The sequence below is a fragment of the Aquarana catesbeiana genome, linkage group LG01 (genome assembly GCF_042186555.1).
Source record: "Aquarana catesbeiana isolate 2022-GZ linkage group LG01, ASM4218655v1, whole genome shotgun sequence".
NCBI classification, from domain to species: Eukaryota; Metazoa; Chordata; class Amphibia; order Anura; family Ranidae; genus Aquarana; species Aquarana catesbeiana.
Window position 1 is genome coordinate 620,630,099 of NC_133324.1, and position 21,895 is coordinate 620,651,993.

At 44.5% G+C, this 21,895-nt stretch overlaps 1 protein-coding gene across 8 annotated transcripts in view; it reads left to right on the forward strand.

Moving 5' to 3' along the window:
- ANKRD17 (ankyrin repeat domain 17) overlaps nt 1-21,895 on the forward strand; it is a 212,247-nt gene that overhangs the window by 62,137 nt on the left and 128,215 nt on the right. For 7 of the 8 annotated variants that reach the window (XM_073600429.1, XM_073600457.1, XM_073600439.1 and 4 more), the window contains exon 3: nt 18,271-18,427. In XM_073600429.1, the coding sequence (XP_073456530.1) occupies nt 18,271-18,427 (157 nt within the window). The remainder of the gene's footprint in view (nt 1-18,270; nt 18,428-21,895) is intronic. The other variant, XM_073600448.1, reaches the window with a different exon arrangement.

A 21,895-nucleotide genomic window follows, 5' to 3' on the forward strand; every position in this document is an offset into this window, starting at 1 on the left:
TCCTATATAACCCCCTCCTCCTATGAGGAGTATCTCTGTTTTTTTTCACCAGTGTCTAAGGTGTTGGTCACGAGTGAAGATGTGCTCTGAAGAGCTCCACTGGAGGGATCCTTGCTGCATTTAAGCAGCCTCCATAGACCGGATCCATCCAAAGTGCCACTGCGGCCAAGGTGGATGGTACCCGGGCCTCGTATACGAAGCACAAGGTTTTGCCTGTAACGCCTCTCCTTGCAGGGCTGGGCCCCGGGACCCAGGGCTTTTTGGTCATTATTACATTGCCTAAAGATTTTTCCTGACGGGGTGCTAATACAGGTCCAAGGAAGTGGAACCCCCTGATAAAAAGGGACACGGTCCTTGAAAGTTTGCTAACGCAGCCCGCCATGATGGGTGAAGTTTGGATCTGTCTGTCACAGCAGTATCCTGCGGCGAGGATAAGGTAAGGGAAGAAGCCTAGGAACTGTAAAAAGTCCACCTATGGGTTTTTTTCTTCCATGAGTAAAATATTGTCATGCCTTAAAGTCTCCACTAGAGGGAGTAAATGCACATACCTTAGTAAGTTGCTTCTCAGTCAGCTCCGTGTCCCAGCTAAACAGCATGTGTGTGGTCTCAGCAGCCAGGAGGGATTCCTCATCCAGAACAAAGTTTTTTCAACAGCATGTTCTCTCTCCCCCCTGGGGGAACTAAGGGGCTGGGAGGTACAACAATAGTCAGCGGCGGCTTCCCTATGTTGGCAGTTTATTCCCTACAGTCATAACTTTTAAACTTCCGGCCCTCCCTTCCCTCCCCTCTCGCTGAGTCTGCACTGAACTGACCCGAATGCCATCCGCGGACTATGGCTAGTTTTAAACGGGGGGGGGGTTGATGACGGACGATGAGTAATGCGAGTTAGTGCTTCTTGGGTAGTGCGTCACCAGACCTCCATGGCTCAGATCTGTAAGGCCGCAACTTGGTCTTCAGTATATACATTCAGCAAGTTTTATCAGGTGGATGTAAAAATGCATGAGAATATCGCCTTTGGGTGCAGTGTGCTGCAGGCAGCAGTATAGGTCCTCAAGTCTGGGGGTGCCCTACGGGTTGTCTCTCCCTCCCCTCAAATAGCATTGCTATGGGACGTCCCACATAGTGATTACTATGGTGCTCTGTCCCGTGATGTACGATAAAGAAAATAGGATTTTTATAACAGCTTACCTGTAAAATCCTTTTCTTGGAGTACATCATGGGACACGGAGGTCCCACCCCTCTTTCTGGGGTTTAAGTATATTGCTTTGCTACAAAAACTGAGGTACTCCTGGTAGGAGGAGGGGTTATATAGTGAGTGAACTTCCTGTATTGGGTATGCCAGTGTCCATCACCTAAAGGTGCTTATATACCCACATAGTGATTACTATGGTGCTCTGTGTCCCGTGATGTACTCCAAGGAAAGGATTTTACAGGTAAGCTGTTATAAAAATCCTATTTTTTTTTTTTTTGCTTGTGTCTGGCTGTTTTTTTACCTGTATGATGGCGCACGACTCTGCGCCATTTCGCCTTCGTTTGTCATGGCGCGCGTATGCTCGCAAGAGCGCCACTGGGCTCAGCAGTTTGGGGGCCTTGACGCACGCGGCCTCGCCGCACATGCGACGTAGCCTTTATCTTGGTGTACGAAGATTTGCGTCATACGCGAATACAGCCACGCCGTTCGCTGGGACCACGTGCGTACGCTTGCACAGAACGTTCCAATGCACAGCTCTCCTTTTCTGGCTAGTAAATGTCTTCAAAAAAGAGGAGCGGGACTAACACTACAGGGCACATCTATGTCGTCGGTAGTTCCTGATGAACCTAGTCATATCCCTAGTGTAGTATCCTCTGAAAGACCAGAGGCTTCCGGACAATCTGAGCCGCTGAGCCTATCTGGTATTGTGCCTTCAGTTAACGCTGCTGCTTCACCCTTTTATCACCAAGGATGAACTGTGCTCGGCCCTAGCCGTTTTAGAGCCCAGGATTGCTGGCATGATTGCTTCCATCCCGCAGGGTGACAAGAAACGTGACAGATCCCCCTCCCCAGAGCCTCCTACTTTGGAGCAGGAATGGGTTGAGGATGGGGAAGAGCTAAAAGCTCAGAATTCTGTGGAGGGCCTGGCGGATGAGTCTGCTTCAGAGCAGTCTGGACAAGAAGATTTTCAGTTGATGTCTGCATCTCAGTCACAGAGGCTTTTGATCCTGACTCTTACTGAAATGGTTCGTTCTGCCTTTAAGTTGCAGAGGTTACTGAGCCCCCCTGGTCCTCTTTGGGGTCCCTGAGGCCTCTTCAGGCCGCACAGGCTTTCCCCTTACACCCTCTGTTGGAACAGGTGGTGTATGCTGATTGGGAACATCCTGAGTTTTGTTCCTCCTGAGAGGTTTTCCCTTTTATATCCCATGGATGAAAAGTTCTTTAAGACGTGGAGCATGCCAGCCGTAGATGCAGCAGCCTCTTCCTTAAACAAGAACTTGACTTGTCCGGTAGATCATGCACAGGGCTTGAAAGACCCTGTTGACAAGAAATTGGAGTCGTTATTAAAGGCTTCCTTTTCTTTGGCCAGTTTAGCTATTCAGCCAGCTGTTGCAGCAATTGGTATCTGCCAGTTTGTAAAGGATCAGGTCAGATGGCCTGACAGGTCTAACCGGGGGGATAATCTGGCTGAAAATAAGACAGATATTCCTCGAGCGCTGTGCTTTCCTGTTGACGCCTTAAAGGATTCAATGCAGCAGGTTTCTCGTTTGGCACTCTTGTCTGTACACATGTGCAGACTTTTGTGGCTTAAGAACTGGTCAGCCGAGCTTCCTTGTAAAAAGTTATTGTCAGGTTTCCCTTTCATGGGAAACCTTTATTTGGTGATCATTTGGACAAATATATCCAAAAGATTTCCGGGGGAAACACTTCTCTACTTCCTGTGAAGAAAAGCACCAAGCTTCCCTCATTTAAAACCTCAGGGACTGCTTCCTCAAGTATCTCAGCGCCAAGGCTATTATTATTATTATTATTATTATTATTATTATTATTGTTATTATTATACAGGATTTATTTAGCGCCAACAGTTTACGTAGCGCTTTACAACTTGAGAGTAGACAGTACAAATACAATACACTTTAATACAGTAGGAATCAGAGGGCCCTGCTCCTTAGAGCTTACAATCTAAGAGGGAAGGTCAAGAGATACAAGAGGTAATAACTGTGGGTGATGTGCTGATTAAGATAAATGTACAGTTAGGTGGGGGCCAGATAGGCTTCTTTGAAGAGATGAGTTTTCAGGGATCGTCTGAAAGTGGATAAAGTAGGAGAAAAATCGGACGGATTGGGGTAGAGCATTCCAGAGGATGGGAGAGGCTCTGGAGAAGTCCTGAAGTTGAGCATGGGATGAGGTGACAAGGGAGTTTGAGAGCAGGAGGTCTTGGGAGGAGTGAAGAGAACGATTAGGTTGGTATTTTGTGACTAGGTTAAAGATGTAGCTGGGGGCCAGGTTGGATGGCTTTGTAAGTTAGTTAGTATCTTGAATTTAATTTGGTGACTGAGTGGCAGCCAATGGAGGGATTGGCAGAGGGGTTTAGCAGACGCTGAGCGGTTTGTGAGGTGGATGAGCCTGGCAGCAGCGTTCATGATGGACTGAAGTGGGAATAGCCTATTTAGAGGTAAACCAATGAGGGAGTTGCAGTAGTCGAGGTGGGAGATGACCAGGGAGTGGATTAGAAGCTTTGTGGTCGCATTGGTTAGGAAGGGGCGTATCTTGGAGATGTTGCAGAGATTGAGGCAGCAAGTTTTGGATAGTGATAGAATGTGGGGTCGAAAGGTTAGTTCAGAGTCCAGGATTACACCTAGGACCGTGGCGTGGGGAGATGGGTTGATAGTTGAGCCGTTGATATTGACAGAGAAGTCAGGGGAAGTGGCACCTGAGGGAGGAAATATCATGATCTTGGTTTTGGATAGGTTGAGTTTGAGGAAGTGATGTGACATTCAGGCTGATATGTCTGCTAGTTAGTTGGTAATGCGTGAGGAGACAGATGGAGAGAGCTGGGGGGTGGAGAGATAGATTTGGGTGTCATCAGCGTAGAGATGATATTTAAAGCCGTGGGAGGCAATCAACTGACCCAAGGAGGTGGTGTAGGTTGAGAAAAGGAGAGGTCCAGGAACAGAACCTTGGGGGACCCCAACGGAGAAAGGAAGAGGAGAGGAGGAAGTAGAGTTGTAAGTGACACTGAAGGAGCGGTGAGATAGGTAGGATGAGAACCAGCGAAGAGTACAGTCACAGAGACCAAAGGAGTGGAGTTTTTTGAGGAGGAGGGGGTGGTCCACTGTGTCAAAGGCAGCAGGGAGATCCAGGAGAAGTAGTACAGAATAGTGTCCACTGGTTTTAGCCATTAGTAGGTCATTTGAGAGTTTAAGGAGAGCAGTTTCCGTGGAGTGTTGAGGGCGAAAACCGGACTGAAGGGGATCAAGAAGTTTATTCATGATCAGATGGTCGCTTAGTCGGTTGTAGACCAGTCTTTCAAGAAGTTTGGAGGAGAAGGAGATGGGACGTAAGTTGTTGAGATTGGTGGGATCCAGTGAGGGCTTTTTAAGTATGGGGGTGACTAGCGCAATTTTTTTGAGAATTTGGGAAGATGCCACAAGAGAGGGAGAGGTGATTGTATCTGTGGACATGGGGTGTTGCATGGGGGAGGTTTTTGCACATTGGCAATCTCCTCATGAATTGTATCAATCTTAATTTTGAAGTGATTGGCAATCTCCTGGGCAGTGATTGAGTTGGTGGGTGGAGGCAGTAGAGGACAGAGTAGAGTGTTGAAGGTAGAGAATAGTTGACGTGGACTGGATGAGAAGGTGTTAATGAGTGTGATAAAGTAGGTCTGTTTGACAGTGTGAAGGCAGGAATAGTATTTTAGGAGGGCAGATTTATATTGTATGAAGTCTTCCTCGATCTTATGCCACAGGCGCTCAAGAGCGAGGCTACGTTTTCTGAGCCTTCTGGTGTCATCTGTTTGCCAGGGTTGTAGCAGCCAGGGCCTAATTCTGCGTGTAGTGATGGGGGCAAGCTTGTCTAGGGAGGAAGACAATGAGCTGTTGTAGATGAAAGTGGCTAGGTTGGGGCAGGACAGAGGTGAGATTTTGTCATAGAGGTGATCAGTAGCAGAGTAGAGAAGAGAAGGGTTGAGGTGGCGAAGGTTTCTACGTGTAACTGTTAGGCGGTTGGAGGGAGAGGAGGTGGAAGACAGGGAGAGAGCAAAACTAATAAGGTGGTGATCAGGGAGTGGATTGTTGGAAAGGTTGCACGAAGTGCACAGATAGGAGAAGACAAGGTCAAGGGTGTTGCCGTTGGAGTGGGTAGGAGCCTGTATCCATTGCTTCAGGTCAATCGATGAGGTTAGACTGAGAAGTTTAGAAGTAATAGTAGTGTTAACAGGGATGTTGAAGTCCCCGAGAATAATTGTGGGGATTTCAGAAGAGAGAAAGTAGGGTAGCCAGGCAGAGAAGTCATCAAGGAAAGCTGATACTGGTCCAGGGGGCCGGTAGATGACAGCACTTCTTAGAGAAATGGGAGAGAATAGATGAATGCAATGTGCCTCAAAAGAGGAGAGTGTCAGAGAGGGAGGTGGGTGAAGTACCTGATAGGTGCTGCATGGGGCTAGAAGGATTCCCACTCCACCTCCCTTCCGTCCACTTGGTCTGGGGGAGTGAGTCCAGAGAAGGCCCCCATGGGAGAGGGAAGCAGGAGAAGTAGTATCTGATTCATGAAGCCAGGTTTCAGTAATTGCAAGTAGGTTAAAGGAATTTGTGTTAAAGAGGTCATGAAGGGCGGTGAGTTTGTTGCAGACAGAACGTGCATTCCAAAGGGCACAGGAAAAGGGGGTGCTGGTTTTGGAAAGAGGAATAGAGACCAAGTTCTGTGGGTTGCGGCTCCTGCCAGAGGGTGTAGGGGGATGGGAGCGTTGGGCAAAGACAGATGATGGTGGCCCAGGGTTTGGGGATATGTCACCAGAGATTAGGAGAAGCAGGAGGGTGAGGGAGGTAATGTGGGAATGTGATTTATGTGAAGGGGCATGTCTCAAAATACTGGAGGTTTTATCAGTATATGGATGTAAAATGAGCAAGAGTTGGTAGGAGCAGTACTAGGGAGAGGACAGAAGGCAGGGTGATATGTATAAGCAGGCGGGTGGAGTGGGGGGGGGGGGGGGGGGTGAAGGTAAGAGTTTGAGAGAGGACACGAGTGTCAAAAGCAGTGGTAGAGAGTGCATGTTACAGAGTGGAAGGAGAGCTTAATAGAGAGGGTCACCTGCAGTCTGTTAGGTGTTTTCCAGTGCAGATTGCTATATTTGTTTGCTTCGTGCAGTCGCTGAAGTGCAGAGATTGAAGTGCATATCACTCGTAGAAAGAATCACTTAGAGATAGAAGCCTTAAGGATAGAAGCCACTGCAATGTGCTGACCCCTTAAGGATGCTCAAATTTATACTGTTATAAGAGTGGGGTTGAAGTTTGTTAATTAATCATGAGTGATTATAAGAATGCCTAACAATCAAAGTTGACTTTTTGCTTCTAAAGTCAGAATAGCAAGAGGCCAAAATAAGTTCAACACACAAAACTTAGGTAAGATAGTCCAGAGCAACAAAAAACAACGTCATGGTTATGCACACAGGGCAACAGGTAGAGAAGGCCACATACCAAAGACACACACCGAGACAGCAAGCAGATCCCAATTTCATTTAACGGTGGAAGATGTGGTTGAGCTGACACATACCAAAGACACACACACACACAGAGACAGAAAGCAGTTCCAGCACCAACAGGGCAGGGCGCTAGAGCCAGAGGTAAGCCGCAAGGCCAGGGCCAGAAAAAGCCCTGGGTCCAACACTCTTTTAAACCCAGCACCAAGCCCTTCTTTTTGAGGGGATGCCCCCACTCTATCGGGTGGGGGGGAAAAGGCTGCTGCACTTTGCGGACATTTGGAGAACAATTCAGGACGAGTGGGTCACCTCAACTAATATTAATGTTACAAGCTGGAGTTGCGGGGGGTTCCCCCTCAAAGGTTTCTAAGATCCAGCGTTCCCTTGGATCCTCCAAAAATAGATTTATTGCTTCAGGCACTACATCATTTAGTGCATCGGGGTGTTAATGTAAAGGGTAGTATCCCAAAGGGGCACAGGGTTTTACTCAAACCTATTTACGGTTTAAAAACCAAACGGGGACACAAGGCCCATTTTGGACCTAAGGTCCCTGAACCAGTATCTACTGGTCCAGTCCTTTTGGATGGAGTCTGTCCGCTCAATAGTAGCCTCACTCCAGATGGGAGACTTTCTAGCCTCCCTCAATATATGAAAGATGCGTATTTAGTCGTACCTATCTTTCAGCCTCAGTTTCCTATGATTTGCAGTAAAGGAACGTCCATTTTCAGTTTGTGGCTCTACCCTTCGGGCTTACTACAGCTCCCCGGGTGTTCACAAAGGTCCTAGCGCCAGTACTGGTTCTTTTAAGGGACCAAGGGATCTTGGTGTTTGGGTATCTGGACGACCTCCTACTCAGAGATCACTCTTTACAGGCTCTAGAACAGAGCATAACATGCACAGTGCAGTATTTGAAAAGCTTAGGCTGGATTATTAATACCGAAAAGTCAGCCTTGAAACCAACTCAAAGTCTGAGCAAGGGTATTTTTGCCACCCGTAAGGATTTGTACCCTGAAGGATCAGGTGCATCAAATAAGGGGAACCAGACAACCCTCCATTCGGCTCTGTATGAGCCCTCTAGGGAGGATGGTGTCCCCCAAGGCAGTGCCCTATGCCCAGTTCCATTCCAGGCCTCTACAACAAGACCTCTTGTTGGCTTGGAACAGAAGAGGACAAGCCCTGGATTATCCAATGTTATCTCCTCGGGCACGCTTAAGCCTAAACTGGTGGTTGCAGGATCAGAACCTGTGAAAGGGAAAATCCTTCCTCCTGGTAATTTGGAGAGTACTGACTACAGATGCCAGTCTCTCAGGCTGGGGAGCGACCCTAGAGGGGCTTACAGCTCAGGGGAAATGGTCAAGGACAGAACAGATCCTGCCCATCAACGTCCTGGAATTATGGGCAGTACGCCTGGCCCTATGGTCCTGGATGGTGGAGCTTCAGGACTGGCCTATCGGGGTTCAGTCCGACAATGCCACTGCAGTGGCCTATATAAACCACCAAGACAGTACCAGGAGTCGTTCAGCTCTGAAGGAGGTGAACCACATACTAGCCTGGGCAGAGTGGCATGTGCCGATTCTTTTGGCAGTCCATATCCCGCGAGTAGAGAACTGGAGGGCAGATTATCTCAGCTGCCAGCAGATCTGCCCAGTGGCATGGTCCCTGCACCCGGGGGTGTTCCAGGAATTATGCCAATGTTGGGGATGGCATCCAGGTTCAACAACAAGCTACAGCCGTTTGTGTCCCAAACAAGAGATCCTCTGGCAATCGGAGCAGATGCTCTGGTAGTTCCATGGAGCCAGTACTCCCTGGTTTATGCTTTCCCTCTGATCCGTCTCCTTCCACATTTTGTTGCGCAGGATTCTGAAAGAGGAGGTTCTAGTCGTTCTGGTGGCACCAGCCTGGCCCAGAAGGCCCTGGTTCCTGGAGATTGTGAGACTGACAATAGACGGGCAATGGACGCTTCCACGCCGCCCCAATCTAATGTCTCGAGGTCCTATATTCCACCCCAGTTTACAGTCTCTAAATGTGACGGCAGGGCTATTGAAGCCAGGGTGTGAAGGGACCGCGGCATCTCGGGACCAGTGGTGTCTACCCTAGTGAATGCTAGAAAAGCTGTCACTAGGAAGATCTATCATAATGTCTGGAAGACTTGTATTGCTTGGTGTGAAGCCAGAAAATGGCATCCTCAGAAATACGTGATTGGGAGATTTCTCTTTCGGCTGTGGAAATCAGATTGGCTTTGAGTACAGTCAGAGGTCAGATTTCAGCCCTGTCAGTATTCTTCCAAAGGCCTTTAGCTTCCCATTCGCTGATCCAAGCTTTTATGCAGGGGGCAACTCGTTTGCTTCCCCCATTAGGTCACCTATGTGTCCTTGGGACTTTAACTTGGTGCTGTCAGGTTCAAATGGTTGCTTTTGTAACACAATCAAGGAAATTCTATTAGACTTGCTGTCATGCAAGCTGGCCTTCCTGATGGCCATCACCTCGGCTGGAAGGGTGTCGGAGTTGGCAGCCCTTTCGTGCAATACTTGATCCTTCACCATGACATGGTCCTGTTACGACCTTTTCCATCCCTTTTGCCAAAAGTCGTGCCAGCCTTTTATTTAAATCAGGACATTATTTTGCCGCCTTTTTTATTCTCTCAGCCGTGTTTGGCGGAAGAGAGATGACTGCATTCATTGGACGTTGTCCATGCAGTCCAAGGTTTATTTGTCTAGATATGCGGAGATCCGAGGATCAGACTCCTTTTTTTTTTGTTTTATCAAAAGGACCCAAGAAGAGGCAGGAAGCTTCCAAGGCTTCCATTGCCAATTGGGTTCATCAATTGGTCATTCAGGCCCACGGTCTGAAACATAAAGCTCCTTCCTTTAGGGTGAAAGCTCATTCTACCAGGGATGCCCCTTTCTGGGCTTTTCACAGTCAGGTATCTGTGGCTTGTATTTGTAAGGCTGCTACCTGGTCTTCAGTGCATACGTTCCCAAAATTTTATCAAGTGGATGTTCGAGCAGCCGAGCATTCGGCTTTCGACCGCAGTGTAATGCGTGCTGCCGTAAAAGATCCGCTGGCTATTGTTTGGCAGGGTCTCTCCCTCCCCTCAAGGCTATTGCACTGGGACATCCCAGCAGGTAATATTAGCCTAACTCTGTGTCCCATGATGTATGAATAAGAAAATAGGATTTTTTCGTCATACTTGCCTGTAAAATCATTTTCATTGAGTACATCATGGGACACAGATTCCTCCCCTCTTTGAGTACTTCCTGTATAGGAGGGGTTCTATAGGGGATCGCTTCATGTCTAAAGACCTTTTGGTCTACCAGTTTCCACCTGGAGATGGAGTATAACCCAGCAGGTAATGAATTTTAGCCTAACTCTGTGTCCCATAATGTACTCAAAAGGATTTTACAGGTAAGTATGATGAAAAAATCCTATTTTTTACTGTTCTGATATCAACATAAATTTTGGAGTTTTTTCTTTTACTTTTGATAAGTGTAAACAGGACAAATGGAGTGGGTAAATCTCTGTAACAGGGGCACAGACAGCCATAAAAGCTGGCAGGTGTTCTAATCCCTCTCCACTCTATTCAAAACCTAGAAAAGGCTTTGCCTTTAGTTGAGCTTTATTACATTCAAAGATGAATTTCCTATTTATTCTGACGGTACTGCTTCACTCAAGTTTTCTGCCCATTCCTTTGTACTCCAGTTTGGATTACAGCGCAAATCTTCTATGTAATGGAGATGTGGCGATGGGGAGGTGTTCTGTAATCGGCATAAGATAACAGGACAGATCTTATTTGCAGTGCAGGACACAGGTCTTTGTTCCTAGACTGTCGACTATATTCTCCTACTTTCAGATGATTGGACACCGGTCAAAACTTTTACTAGGGCTGCCTTTAGGGTATACCATAAAACCCTGCCCACTCTGAGGGTCCAGTTGTTTGCTTGTAAACCATTAAAGTTTTTTTCATCTGACTGTTTTGTTGACATCTAATGGCTTATGTTACCTAGCAGTTTCTGAATCTGTTTCCTTCAGTGAGTACCTCGGGTTTCAGGTTTTGTTAGGTGCTTACCTTGGTACGAAGTGCAGGGTGCTGCAGAAGTCCCAGGTATGCCCACCATGATTGGCAAATTCTGAATTTTTTTATTTTGATCCAGCATCATAAATGAGCATGGACAGGGTTTCCCTGTACATTGACTGTTTCTTGACTTAACCAACACAATCCACAGGCACATTACATGGCTTAGTAGACAGAGGATTGGGTGCTGGTCACTTTACTGTGGCATCCCTTGCCATTTTCTCTCTGTCTTAGTGAACATTTTAAGTTTGGCATTTTTTTTTTTTTTTACCCTCCTATCGTGGCAAGGGAGATGTCAAAGGGCCTGTTATGGTATGAGTTCTACAGATGTCCTACAACTAACCAAGAACTCTATTCAGGGGGCTAGTTGTTCCTTTGTCTAGGGCAAATACCCTAGTCTTACACCACTTCTTCTATCTTCCTCAGGCTCCCTCTCAGACACACACCATGCAGCCAGATTTCTCTGCCACAATGTCTGAATTCCTTTGAACAATTTTGGCAATTGTAGATACTTTGTTTTACAGATGTCATAAAGGCTACACACCCTCTGTTCCCCCTGACCCTATTCAGGAATCATTGATTATGTATGGGAGTTTTCCCTCCCCTGTACTTTTGCTTCCCGTCCACCATAGGTACATCACTGCATTGCTAGGCGTGTTTAGCACTTGGGCATTTATTTCAGTGGCTAGAATAAATTAATATTCTGGTCAATGAAATGAATGAACACCCAAGCGCTTGACGTGTCTAAACGCATTTGCAAAAATGCAGCTTGGGTATGTTTTTGAAGCTGCTTTTCTCCTGCCGGGAGAAATGCGTTTAGAAGAGCCACACTGTGCATGGGACCTTGACTACAGAAATATTTCTGTACAGTTTCAAAACATTTGACCTCCCTTATGGGCAGAAACGGGTTACATTTCATTTCTTGTCCACATTCCGAGAGTGGACGTTTGACAGGCATTTTTTTAAAGCCCTCCATGCCTTGACTCGTGTACCCATGATCAGGGATCTTCTAGCCCTCAGAGTACATGCTCTAGTGCAGGGTTCCTCAAACTACGGCCCTCCAGCTGTTACAGAACTACACGTCCCATGATGCATTGTAAAGCTCTGATATTCACAGACATGACTTGGCATGATGGGAATTGTAGTTCCTGAACAACTGGAGGGCCGTAGTTTGAAGACCCCTGCTCTAGTGATTCCTTAAGCTCCAATCCAACTGGTTTATGCCTTCTGTCCAATGAAGATCCAATGAAAGGGTTTGGTGATTCTCAGCACACCAAAGTGGCTCAGAAGCACATGGTAAACAGACAACTGCAGACTTCTGATGGATGAACTTTGGCTGCTTCTTAACAGACCCGAACTACTGGCCTAAGGGCCCACCTCCTCTTCAGTCCTACTTGTCAGTCACTGACTTTAACAGCAAGGCTGTTGAAACCCAAGTCCTACAGGATAGGGGTATTTCTGACTACTATTCTCACCTCACTTAGAAGAAGAATACCCCACACAAGTAAGATTTACTATGGCACATGGAAAGCTTACTTTACCTGGTGCAAAGATCGCTTAGTCTAAATATCACTCATATTTTGACAATTCGTCAGTCAGGTCTTGACCAGCGTCTGGTCAGGAGTACTCTCAAAGGGCATGTTTCTGCCTTATACATTCTTTTCCAGATATTGCTTGCCTCGCAATCTCTTTTCCAGACTACTTATTCTCTGAAATAAATAAATAATTGCTCATATAAATTTTCCCATTCGACCTCCTGTGTCACCTTGGGATCTCAACCTGTTGCTCTCTCTACTTCAGAAACCTCCCTTTTGAACTAATAGAGATATTCAGTCTTAAGACTTCACTTGTAAGAATGCCTTCCTTGTAGCCATTGAGTTTATATGGTGCATTCTGGGGGCATCCCTAGCAAGTGTTTTTTTTTTTTTTTTTTTTTTTCTCCAGTGTCCAATCACCTGAAGGTAGACTGCATATAACCTGTGATCTAAGAATACAAATCCTGTACTGTACTCCAAGATGAGAAATGTATAGTCAAGTCAAAACTGCTACTTTTTTTTTTTTTTTTTTTTCCTTCACATATCCAATTCTTCATAGAAGGCAGCCTCCAGTTGTTACTGCCATGTAGGGTTTTCCTCTTCACAGCCCCCTCTAAATTATGTATTGTCCCATAGTAATATGTGTTGAGCAGAGTCCTATTGCTTGAGCACCTTTTTAGAACCGTTTCAGTGAACTTATTTAACTAAAGTTTGACACCAGTGTGGCATTGCTAGTCTTTGTGACTGTCTCTCACTTTTATGTGTTTCCAAGTCTGTGATCAGCTGTAAATGTGTAGGGGTAATGTTTGATTGTGGACTGAGATTGAGCATGGCCTATGTATTCCAGGCCTTGTAAGTCACTCTTAGTTTCTTTATAAATCCACAGCATTAAAAGGTAGGCGGCACAGCTAAATAAGTTCTACTTGCTGTCTTTGGCTTCGCAGCTTCATATTGCACTATAATTCAAAGATGTGCTGCTTTGGTTAGTCATACATAGTGCACAGATGTTTATAGACATCCTCCACAGGTTTGACTGTTATGGTGTATGTGGTGTGCTTTTTTTTTTTTTTTTTCTTTCTTTTACACAGTAACCCATGCTACTAAAGCTTGATTTAAGTCTGTGTTTATTGTATAGTTGGAAGGTTTTACCTGTTTAAAACTGCTGGTTAAAGGGAATCTGCACTAGTAAAATAGCTGTCAGAAGCTACGGCTCTTGTATGTGAGTGTTCGGTTTCTGCATTTTTACATGCACAATAATTGCAGGTCAGCAAATTCCCACCTCAGTGGCATAGTGAGAGATTGCAGTAGACCTGCTTTGTGTCGCTCTGTTTCGGACACAGCAGATCCTATTAAGATATATTTGTAATGCAAACTTTAGCTGCATTTGTTTTACCATAGAGCTGCACGATTCTGGCCAAAATGAGAATCACGTTTTTTTTGCTTAGAATAAAAAGATCACGATTCTCGTGGCGTAAAATCTTTAACATTATACAAAAAAGAATTGGGCTAACTTTACTGGTGTGTTTTTTTTATTCATTAAAGTGTCTCTCCCCCCCCAAAAAAAAAAATTGCATTTGAACTTGACTGCTGTGCAAATGCAGTGTGAAAATAAAAAAAATGAAATAAATACTGCAGCTGCTGACTTTTAATAAATGGACACTTAACCTGTCCCAGGGTCCAGCGATGTCGGCAGCCAAGGCCGATTGATCGTCTCTCGGCTGCCCCCACCGCCATCCTCGGTCAGGGAATCAGGAAGTAAAGCATTGCGGCTTCACTGCCCGGTTCCCTTCTGCACATGCGCGGTTCGCGCTGCGCGTCTACACTGGTCCCCGTTGTGTTGTGGGAACTGTGTATTTCCCACAACACAACGGGGCTGGGCGGGCATTTGCGGCTAGCTGCGGCTTGCTGTTCCCGGAAGTGGGTGCAGATACCTGTATTATATAGGTATCTGCACCGCCCTCCCCCCTGAAAGGTGCCAATTGAGGCACCAGGGGGGGGGGGGATCCGATGATCGGAAGTTCCACTTTAGGGCGGAACTCCGCTTTAAGTTCCATTGCTAAAGAATGGTGTGATTCTTGGCAGACTGCCCATTTTTTTTCCCTTTCTTTTGAGGGCTTTAGCAGAGCAGAGAGAATTCTCTGCATAGAAAGAATCAGGAAATACTTTGTCAAAATCGCGATAGCGATTCTGAACGATTAATCGTGCAGCTCTATATGACCATATACATTTAAGCAGTGATGCATCTGAATGTAAAAGGCAGTGTTTGATCATACCTGTCTTTGTGAGCCCTTAACTCTTTTGCTGCCATTGACGTATGTCATCTTAAAGGGGAAGTTCACCTTTTAAAAGAAAATAATGCACATATTTTTGCAGGTAATAAAAATATATATATATATATATATATATATATATATATATATATATATATATATATATATATATATATATATATATATATATATATATATATATATATATATATACAAATTTCTAGAGCCTGCAGAGGATTACATCAGCAAATCACAGGTGCAGTGTCAGGCTCTACAGAATCTCAGTGTAGCGGTCTGCCCGTACCTCCTGTACAGGCAGTTACTGGAGAGAAGGAAGATCAATGAACTTAATGCTCACCAGCTCCCTCACAGTTCATTGAGAATTCTAAGCGATCTGCCGCCGTTGTAGTTCACGCATATCGCTGTATGACGTGGCTGTGTGGGCAGAGCCCTGCATTGCTGCGCTCTTGTTAAATCCTGACAGCGGGGCTTAGGCAGGTGCTCTTTGGTAACAAGTTACACCTTAAATATGGGTGTAATATGTTACCAAAGGTGAACTTATCCTTTTGAATGGAGGGCAGGTCGAACATCAGGGGTCTAATAGACTACCGATGTCTTATTAACCACTTGACCTCCGGAAGATTTACCCCCATTTCATGACCAGGCCATTTTTTATGATACGGCACTGCGTTACTTTAACTGACAATTGCGCAGTTGTGCGATGCTGTACCCAAATAAAATTTGTCCCCTCATCACACAAATAGAGCTTTCTTTTGGTGGCATTTGATCACCCCCGTGTGTTTTTATTTTTTGCACTATAAACAATAGACAATTTTGAAAAAACAATATTTTTTACTTTCTGCTATAAAACATACCAGATAAAACTGAGGAAAAAAAATCTAATTTCTTCATGAATTTAGGCCAGTATGTATTCTGCTACTCCTTTTTGATAACGCAAAAACCCAAACAAGCGTATATATAGATTTGGTAATACTGGCTGAAAAGGGGTTAAACATCAGGGGTGATCAAAGGGTTAACTGTGTGCCTTACTAGTTTGTTTGTGTACTGTGGGATGTGCTTTTACTAGGGGAACACAGGATCCATGCCCTCTCTGACAGAACGGCGATATGCCTTGTTTACATAGGCAGATTGCCGTTCTGCCTCTGTGCTGCAGATCAGCTCCCGCTGTGCATAACCACAGCGGGATCGTGTCACCGGCAGCGCACATGAGTGCCCCAGACTCGGAAGTGTCGGATCACGTACTAGGTACCTGATCCGGCGCAGCAGTGCCACTTTGCCTCTGTATAAGCAAGTTATACGGGTGGCAAGTAGGTAAAAAGAACCTGTCACAAAAAAAAAAAAAAATAGAAAGTGTGTGTGTGTGTGTGTGTGTGTGTGTGTGTGTGTAAAAAAAAAAAAAAAAAATTCCACATACAGTACATGCAAATCTAAATATGCGGCAGGGCCCCCTTGTCACTCCATGACAAATATTGCTGGCACACAGAAGAGTTTTAATTGTAGAAAAGTCTCTTCTGCAGTTAATCTACCTGCCAGCATTTTTTTTCTATAAAAGCCGTTTGTTCCACTTTCACTTACAGCTGAACAACTTAGTAGGATGTCAGATACTCTCACGTTGACCTAAACAAAGCATTGCTGCGACTCAAGGCTGTACCCATGCGGCGACCGTGATGATCTACTTCAGTGGCGGCAAAAATAAAATGGCATGCCGCAGCATTCCAAATATGGTGCCACCAATTAATACGGCCCATTCAAGTGAATGGTTTGGCATTTTGATGGTTAAAACAGGTAGTGAGGAGTTGACACATCACCAAATGCCCTCTGAAAAGCAATTCAAAATGGATTGCTTTTCAGCAGGGCAGCAGTTTAGCCACACACTCGAGTGACCCTTAAAATACAGATCTTATGTGTGTGCCTGTAGAAACAAATAAGTATTTGGGCATCAAATACTGCACTGGGGAATTAGATATGACTGATTCCAGAAAGTGGATTGTGTTTAGGGGAGACTTGTCACTAAAGCGACTTTGTGCGACCATTGAAGGTTAAATAAAGTGGAACTAAACCCGTTGCTTTAACGGTTTTAAAAAAAACGGTTGCTGTAACTGTCACATTTTCTCTCAACCAAACTGTCTAACCATTGAATAGCTGGTGTCATAACTGACGTGTAGCAGCATCATGGCAGTTGCAGATCAAACCAAAGCTAGGATAGCAGCTTCCTTGGCTGAGGATAGGAGGCTTTAGTTCTACTTTTAAGATCTTTTGTACATGGGCATCTGTATCTCAATTGTTTTTCTCCATTCAGATCAATGGTAATGTATATGCTGTTCAAAGCAGTCTATAGGGAGGGAAAAACTTGTAAGCATCTCAGGCTGATCTCGCATATAAGTGGAATGCATGTGAAAGCATGGTTACATAGTAGGAAAGGTTGAATAAAGACAACAGTCCATCCAGTTCAGCCTGTGTAGGTGTACATGTGTCAGCAATCCTTCCCATATCCCTGCATAGGGTATCTTTGCCCATCTACAAAAAGCCCTAAGAGCTCATTTAGACTGATGGTTAGTTGGCATTAAAACACTGTCCAAAATTTTGAGTTGTCACCAGAAAACTAATAGAGGGGAAATCTTCAAGTGGGTATACTTCAGTGACAATTGTTTGTGGACATTTCCATCTTTTTGAGAGATTCCTGTTGCGTTGACTGGACAAAAGGGAAATCTCACCACCGGGATGCAGATAGTCACAAAAATACCTAACAGAGGTTTTAAACATCCCTTACTCTAACCCATAAAAATTTTTGATTAAAATATTCTTTAACGGACCAAGGGCTAGTATAATGCCTGGCAGATGCGAAAGAAAGCTTTCAATCTAAGCCACCTCTCACATTGACTGCGGCTTTGAAATTGTGCGACTTAATCTGAAATCGCACAATTTAAAAACCACATCTCAGTGCGACTTTTGAAGACGTCTGTGCGGCTTCATGCACAGATGTCTATACAAGTCTCACCTGAAATCTCCCAAAGTAGTGCAGGAACGACTTTTTCAAATCGCATGACAAGTCGCTCCATTGTGAACGTTGTCTAAAACATCTTTACAAATTTCTTTTAAACTTAACCTGAGAGAAGCTCTGGAGGAGGTTACCATTGCTGACAACTTGTTGAAATTCTAGTCACCTGGCTACTTTGCTAACCCTTTGCTTTAGTGCTTCATTGACTGAGCGCTAAAATTTTGGCTAAGAATTTGGTTTAGAACATCATCTTGCTTTTTTTTTTTTTTTGGAGTTCATTATATGGGTACTTGTACTGGTTCGATGGCTCAAAGTTCTAAAGCTAGAGTGGGCATAGTAGAGTGGTAACATTTCACATGGTGGTGTACTTTAAAACCATGTACTTGGTAAATGATGGTGTTTAGAATGTTTAATGTTGGACAGATTATTCTAGAGCATGCTTCCAACAGTGGTAAATTATTTTTTTGAAAGTCATGTAGAAGAAAGTATAAGCAACCCAGTTGTTGCACTTTGTTGTGTTCGCTGTGCATATTTCTATCCAGCATGTAAAATGTTCTTTATTTCATTAGCCACCAGCAATCTTTAAGCTTAATCATATCTGCTAGTTTTGCATGAACTGAACTAACATTAGGCTTTTTTCCCCTGTTTTTGTTTGGTTTCTTACATTCACCTACTAACTGGCTTGGCGACTTGTGCTAACAAGGAATTGGTAAATTATCCACTGCTGATGGTAAAGCGTTCGCAGATCCTGAAGTGCTTCGCAGATTGACGTCTTCGGTCAGCTGTGCGTTGGATGAAGCTGCTGCTGCACTGACAAGAATGAGAGCTGAGAGCACCTCAAATGCAGGGCAGACGGACAAGTAAGTAGACGTGCTAAACTGTAATTATTATGTAATCCTTTTCGCCTTAATGGCTTGATTTTTATTTAGTATTTTTCTTATTAAAGCAACTTTTTTTTTTTTTTTTCCTCCCAATGGCTACCAAATGTTTTTGTTATACAGCAGTGGTTCTCAACTCCTGTCCTCAGGACCCACTAACAGGCCAGATTTTAAGTATTACCTTGGAGATGCAGACTAGAATACGGCAATCACTGAGCAGCAAATGATATCACCTGTGATGTATTTCAGTTATCTTGCAAACCTGGCCTGTTAGTGTGCCCTGAGGGCAGGAGTTGAGAACCCATGCTATACAGTGTAGCGGTCCATCTCTCTGCTTCTACCAAAGCAATTTTTTAATTTTACACAAATATTTTAAAGCAGTGTTAAGCCCAAAAGCAAAGGTTTATTTTATTGCAGCTTACCACTTAGATGTGGTGGCTGTATTAGTCCTCATGCACACTGCTGCTCCTAAACTCACGTTTTTGGAGCTTGTGACATTTTTTTTTGCCAAAGCCCCTGAATACAACTCAAAAACCTGTGTCCATGGCTTTTACCAGAGGTTAAGAGCAGCTGCGTTTTAAAGGCAGTACATGCTCCTCCTGAACGCAGAAGAATTGCATTCGGGAGAAGAGAGTTTTGGCAGAAAAATGCTGGACATAGTATAAACCTGCATTAACGCTTGGCACGTTTAGCGCTTGAGCAATAATTAATTTCAGTGACAATAATATATTCTTTATTCTTGCCAATGAAATTGACCACCTAAGCGCTTGACGCGTGCTTGCTGAAAGCGGTACACGTGTTTACCAGTATCCAGCATTTTTCTGCTGCTACGATAAAGGCATCTAGGCAGCATTCAAAGTACAGCATTGATTTTGGTTCCTGCATTTAAGTGATATGTTTACCTATTTCGCTGCTAACTCCTTGACAATGCTGCCCCCACCATAGTAATGTTAACAAATTCCCAACCTCTATAGTAGCCGGGAGATTGTTTACATTTTTGCTACAGACTGCCAGCTTTCTAGCTGTAGTGATTTGGGTAGCTACATTGCTGGGGACATTGTTTGCTAATCTTCCCTGGGTAGTATGAATCCAGAAGCAATCAGTTGTGAGCAATTCCAGGTTCAGAGCTGTCAATCTCTGCCCTTCCTGGCTGGGTAAGAAGCTGATCAAGAATAGTCTGTGCATAAGTTAACTTTTTTGCTGTTTTTATTTCTTTTAACAAATGAAAGTTTGGTAAAAAAAAAAAAAAAAAAAGTCAAGCTCATTTGCACCCATAGATGCACACATGAAATCCCAACACGCTCATTGGGTACACACACACACACACACACACACACACACACACACACACACACACACACACACACGAAAACAAGAGTTGTATGACACATTAGGTATCGCTGTGCATGCTAGAGTGCAGTAATTCTGAGGCCATCATTTACTGTTGGCTCTAAATTGACAAGTTAAAAAACTTTTTTAAAGCATCGCCTATTTTTTTTAACACTAGTCTTTTTTGCCTTTTTGCGGGCCTACACAATTTTTTAGGGTTTTTTTTTCTATTTTTGGACACCACCTCCAATTTATATTTGATCAAAAATGGATCATCTTATAGGCTTGTCCCTTCAGCTGATTGGATATTGGCACTTGTTGGCTGGCCTGGATCCACTTCAGGCACAAGGATTGGTAATCGCAGTTACTGCAGAAGAAAAGTTCCAAGAATTTTACTCAAACGGTCCTAAAATTCACCCCATTTTTGAACTTAAAATCTGTGAACAGATATATGCTTGTCCCTAAATTTCACATGGAGTCAGTGGAATCTGTCATCTTTTTTTCAGATCAGGGCAATTCCTGGCATCTTCACATTTTGCATCTTTCACACACACCAACACTTTCTATGCTTTGCTATTGAAGACCAATACTTGGTTGCCCTTCAAAGGTGCCTGCTCTGCTCCTGCCATTGCTAAGATCTCAGGGCATCCATATCACAGGATACCTAGACGATCTGCTAAAAAAAAAAAAAAACAACTTATTGGCAACCGTTTTGTTCTCCAACATTCAAAGGACCATTCAGCACTTCAAACTTAAGGGATAGGTGAGCATTTTCAAGAAGTCTTCCCTCCTGCCTTCCTTTCCTATCGGCCTGCTGTCGGACTCAGATCAACCAGATGCCCCTCGACTTGCTTCTTTGTGAGGGCTCAGGGTATCACTATGGCCTTCGAGGTAGTTCTCTTTGTACAGTTCTGTTCCAGACCTTTGCAACGTAACATTATCCCGATAAGGGACAAACAGATCCCTTCTCTGAATCAGCTACTATCTCCCTGACATGGTGGCTCTCCACATCAGACTGAGAATCTTGGAAATTTGTTGTTTGTTGGAGGTGTTAATGACAGAGGACAGTCTGTCAGACTGGGGTGGGTTTTACAGTTCCCTAACTGTTCAGGGCACTTGGTCCCTGCAGGAGTTGTCACTCTCCATTGGTATTGTGGAACTGAGAGCCAGTAGACTGCCTTTGTACACTGGACCCAGCAAAAGTACTGCCAGACAATGTCGCAGGTGTGGATTAGATAAACCACCAAGGGTGAACTAGAAGTCAGGCAGTTTAGAAAGAGGCAAGCATTTTTCTCTCGTGGGCTCAAAAAACACATTCCAACACTTTCAGCCATTGACATACTGGGAGTGGAAAATTGGCAGATGGACTTCCTCAGTCTACTTTACTCCAAGATCTTCCAGAAATGGGCAACACCAGATGTGGATATCATGGCCTCCAGTTTCAATAACAAACTGGACAGCGTTGCGACTAGATCCAGGGATCCCCTGGCCTTTGCAGTGATTTCTTGGACCCCGTTAAGTCTGGTGTATGCATTCTCTCCATTGAAGCTTCTCCCTCAACTGCTTCTTATGATGGGGTGGAATGGATTCTGGCAATCCTTATTGCCCCAAGTTGGCCTAGCAAAGTTTGATGCTTGGACATACTCAGACTCCTGGCTGACGAACCTTGGCCTTCTCCAAACGGACCTGACCTCCTGTCATGAGGCCCTCTATTCCACCTGCTTCTCATTTGCAAACATTAACATTATAACTGTTAACCTAGGTCCTAAAGGATAGGGGCATTACTGATTTGTTTTTCCCACTTTGCTCAAAGTGAAAATCTGTTTCCCATGATATTTATCATCGTACTTCGAAAGCCTATTTTGAAAGGTTCGAAATCGGGCACCTGAACTGTTTTGAATCTTTTATTCTCGCATCATGGTCTCCAGACTGGTCTAGGCCAAGCATCTGACTCCAAAGTACTCCAAAGCATTGATGCACTGCTGTTTAACTGCACCACTTATGCAGTACAGTATACACCAGTAGCTTTCCTGTGGGTTAGCTGCACTCAGCCATAGTCTTGAAGAAGCAGCTTATGTGTCTCCAGCTCCCTCCACAGCTTCTTGCTTCTGCTGATACCGT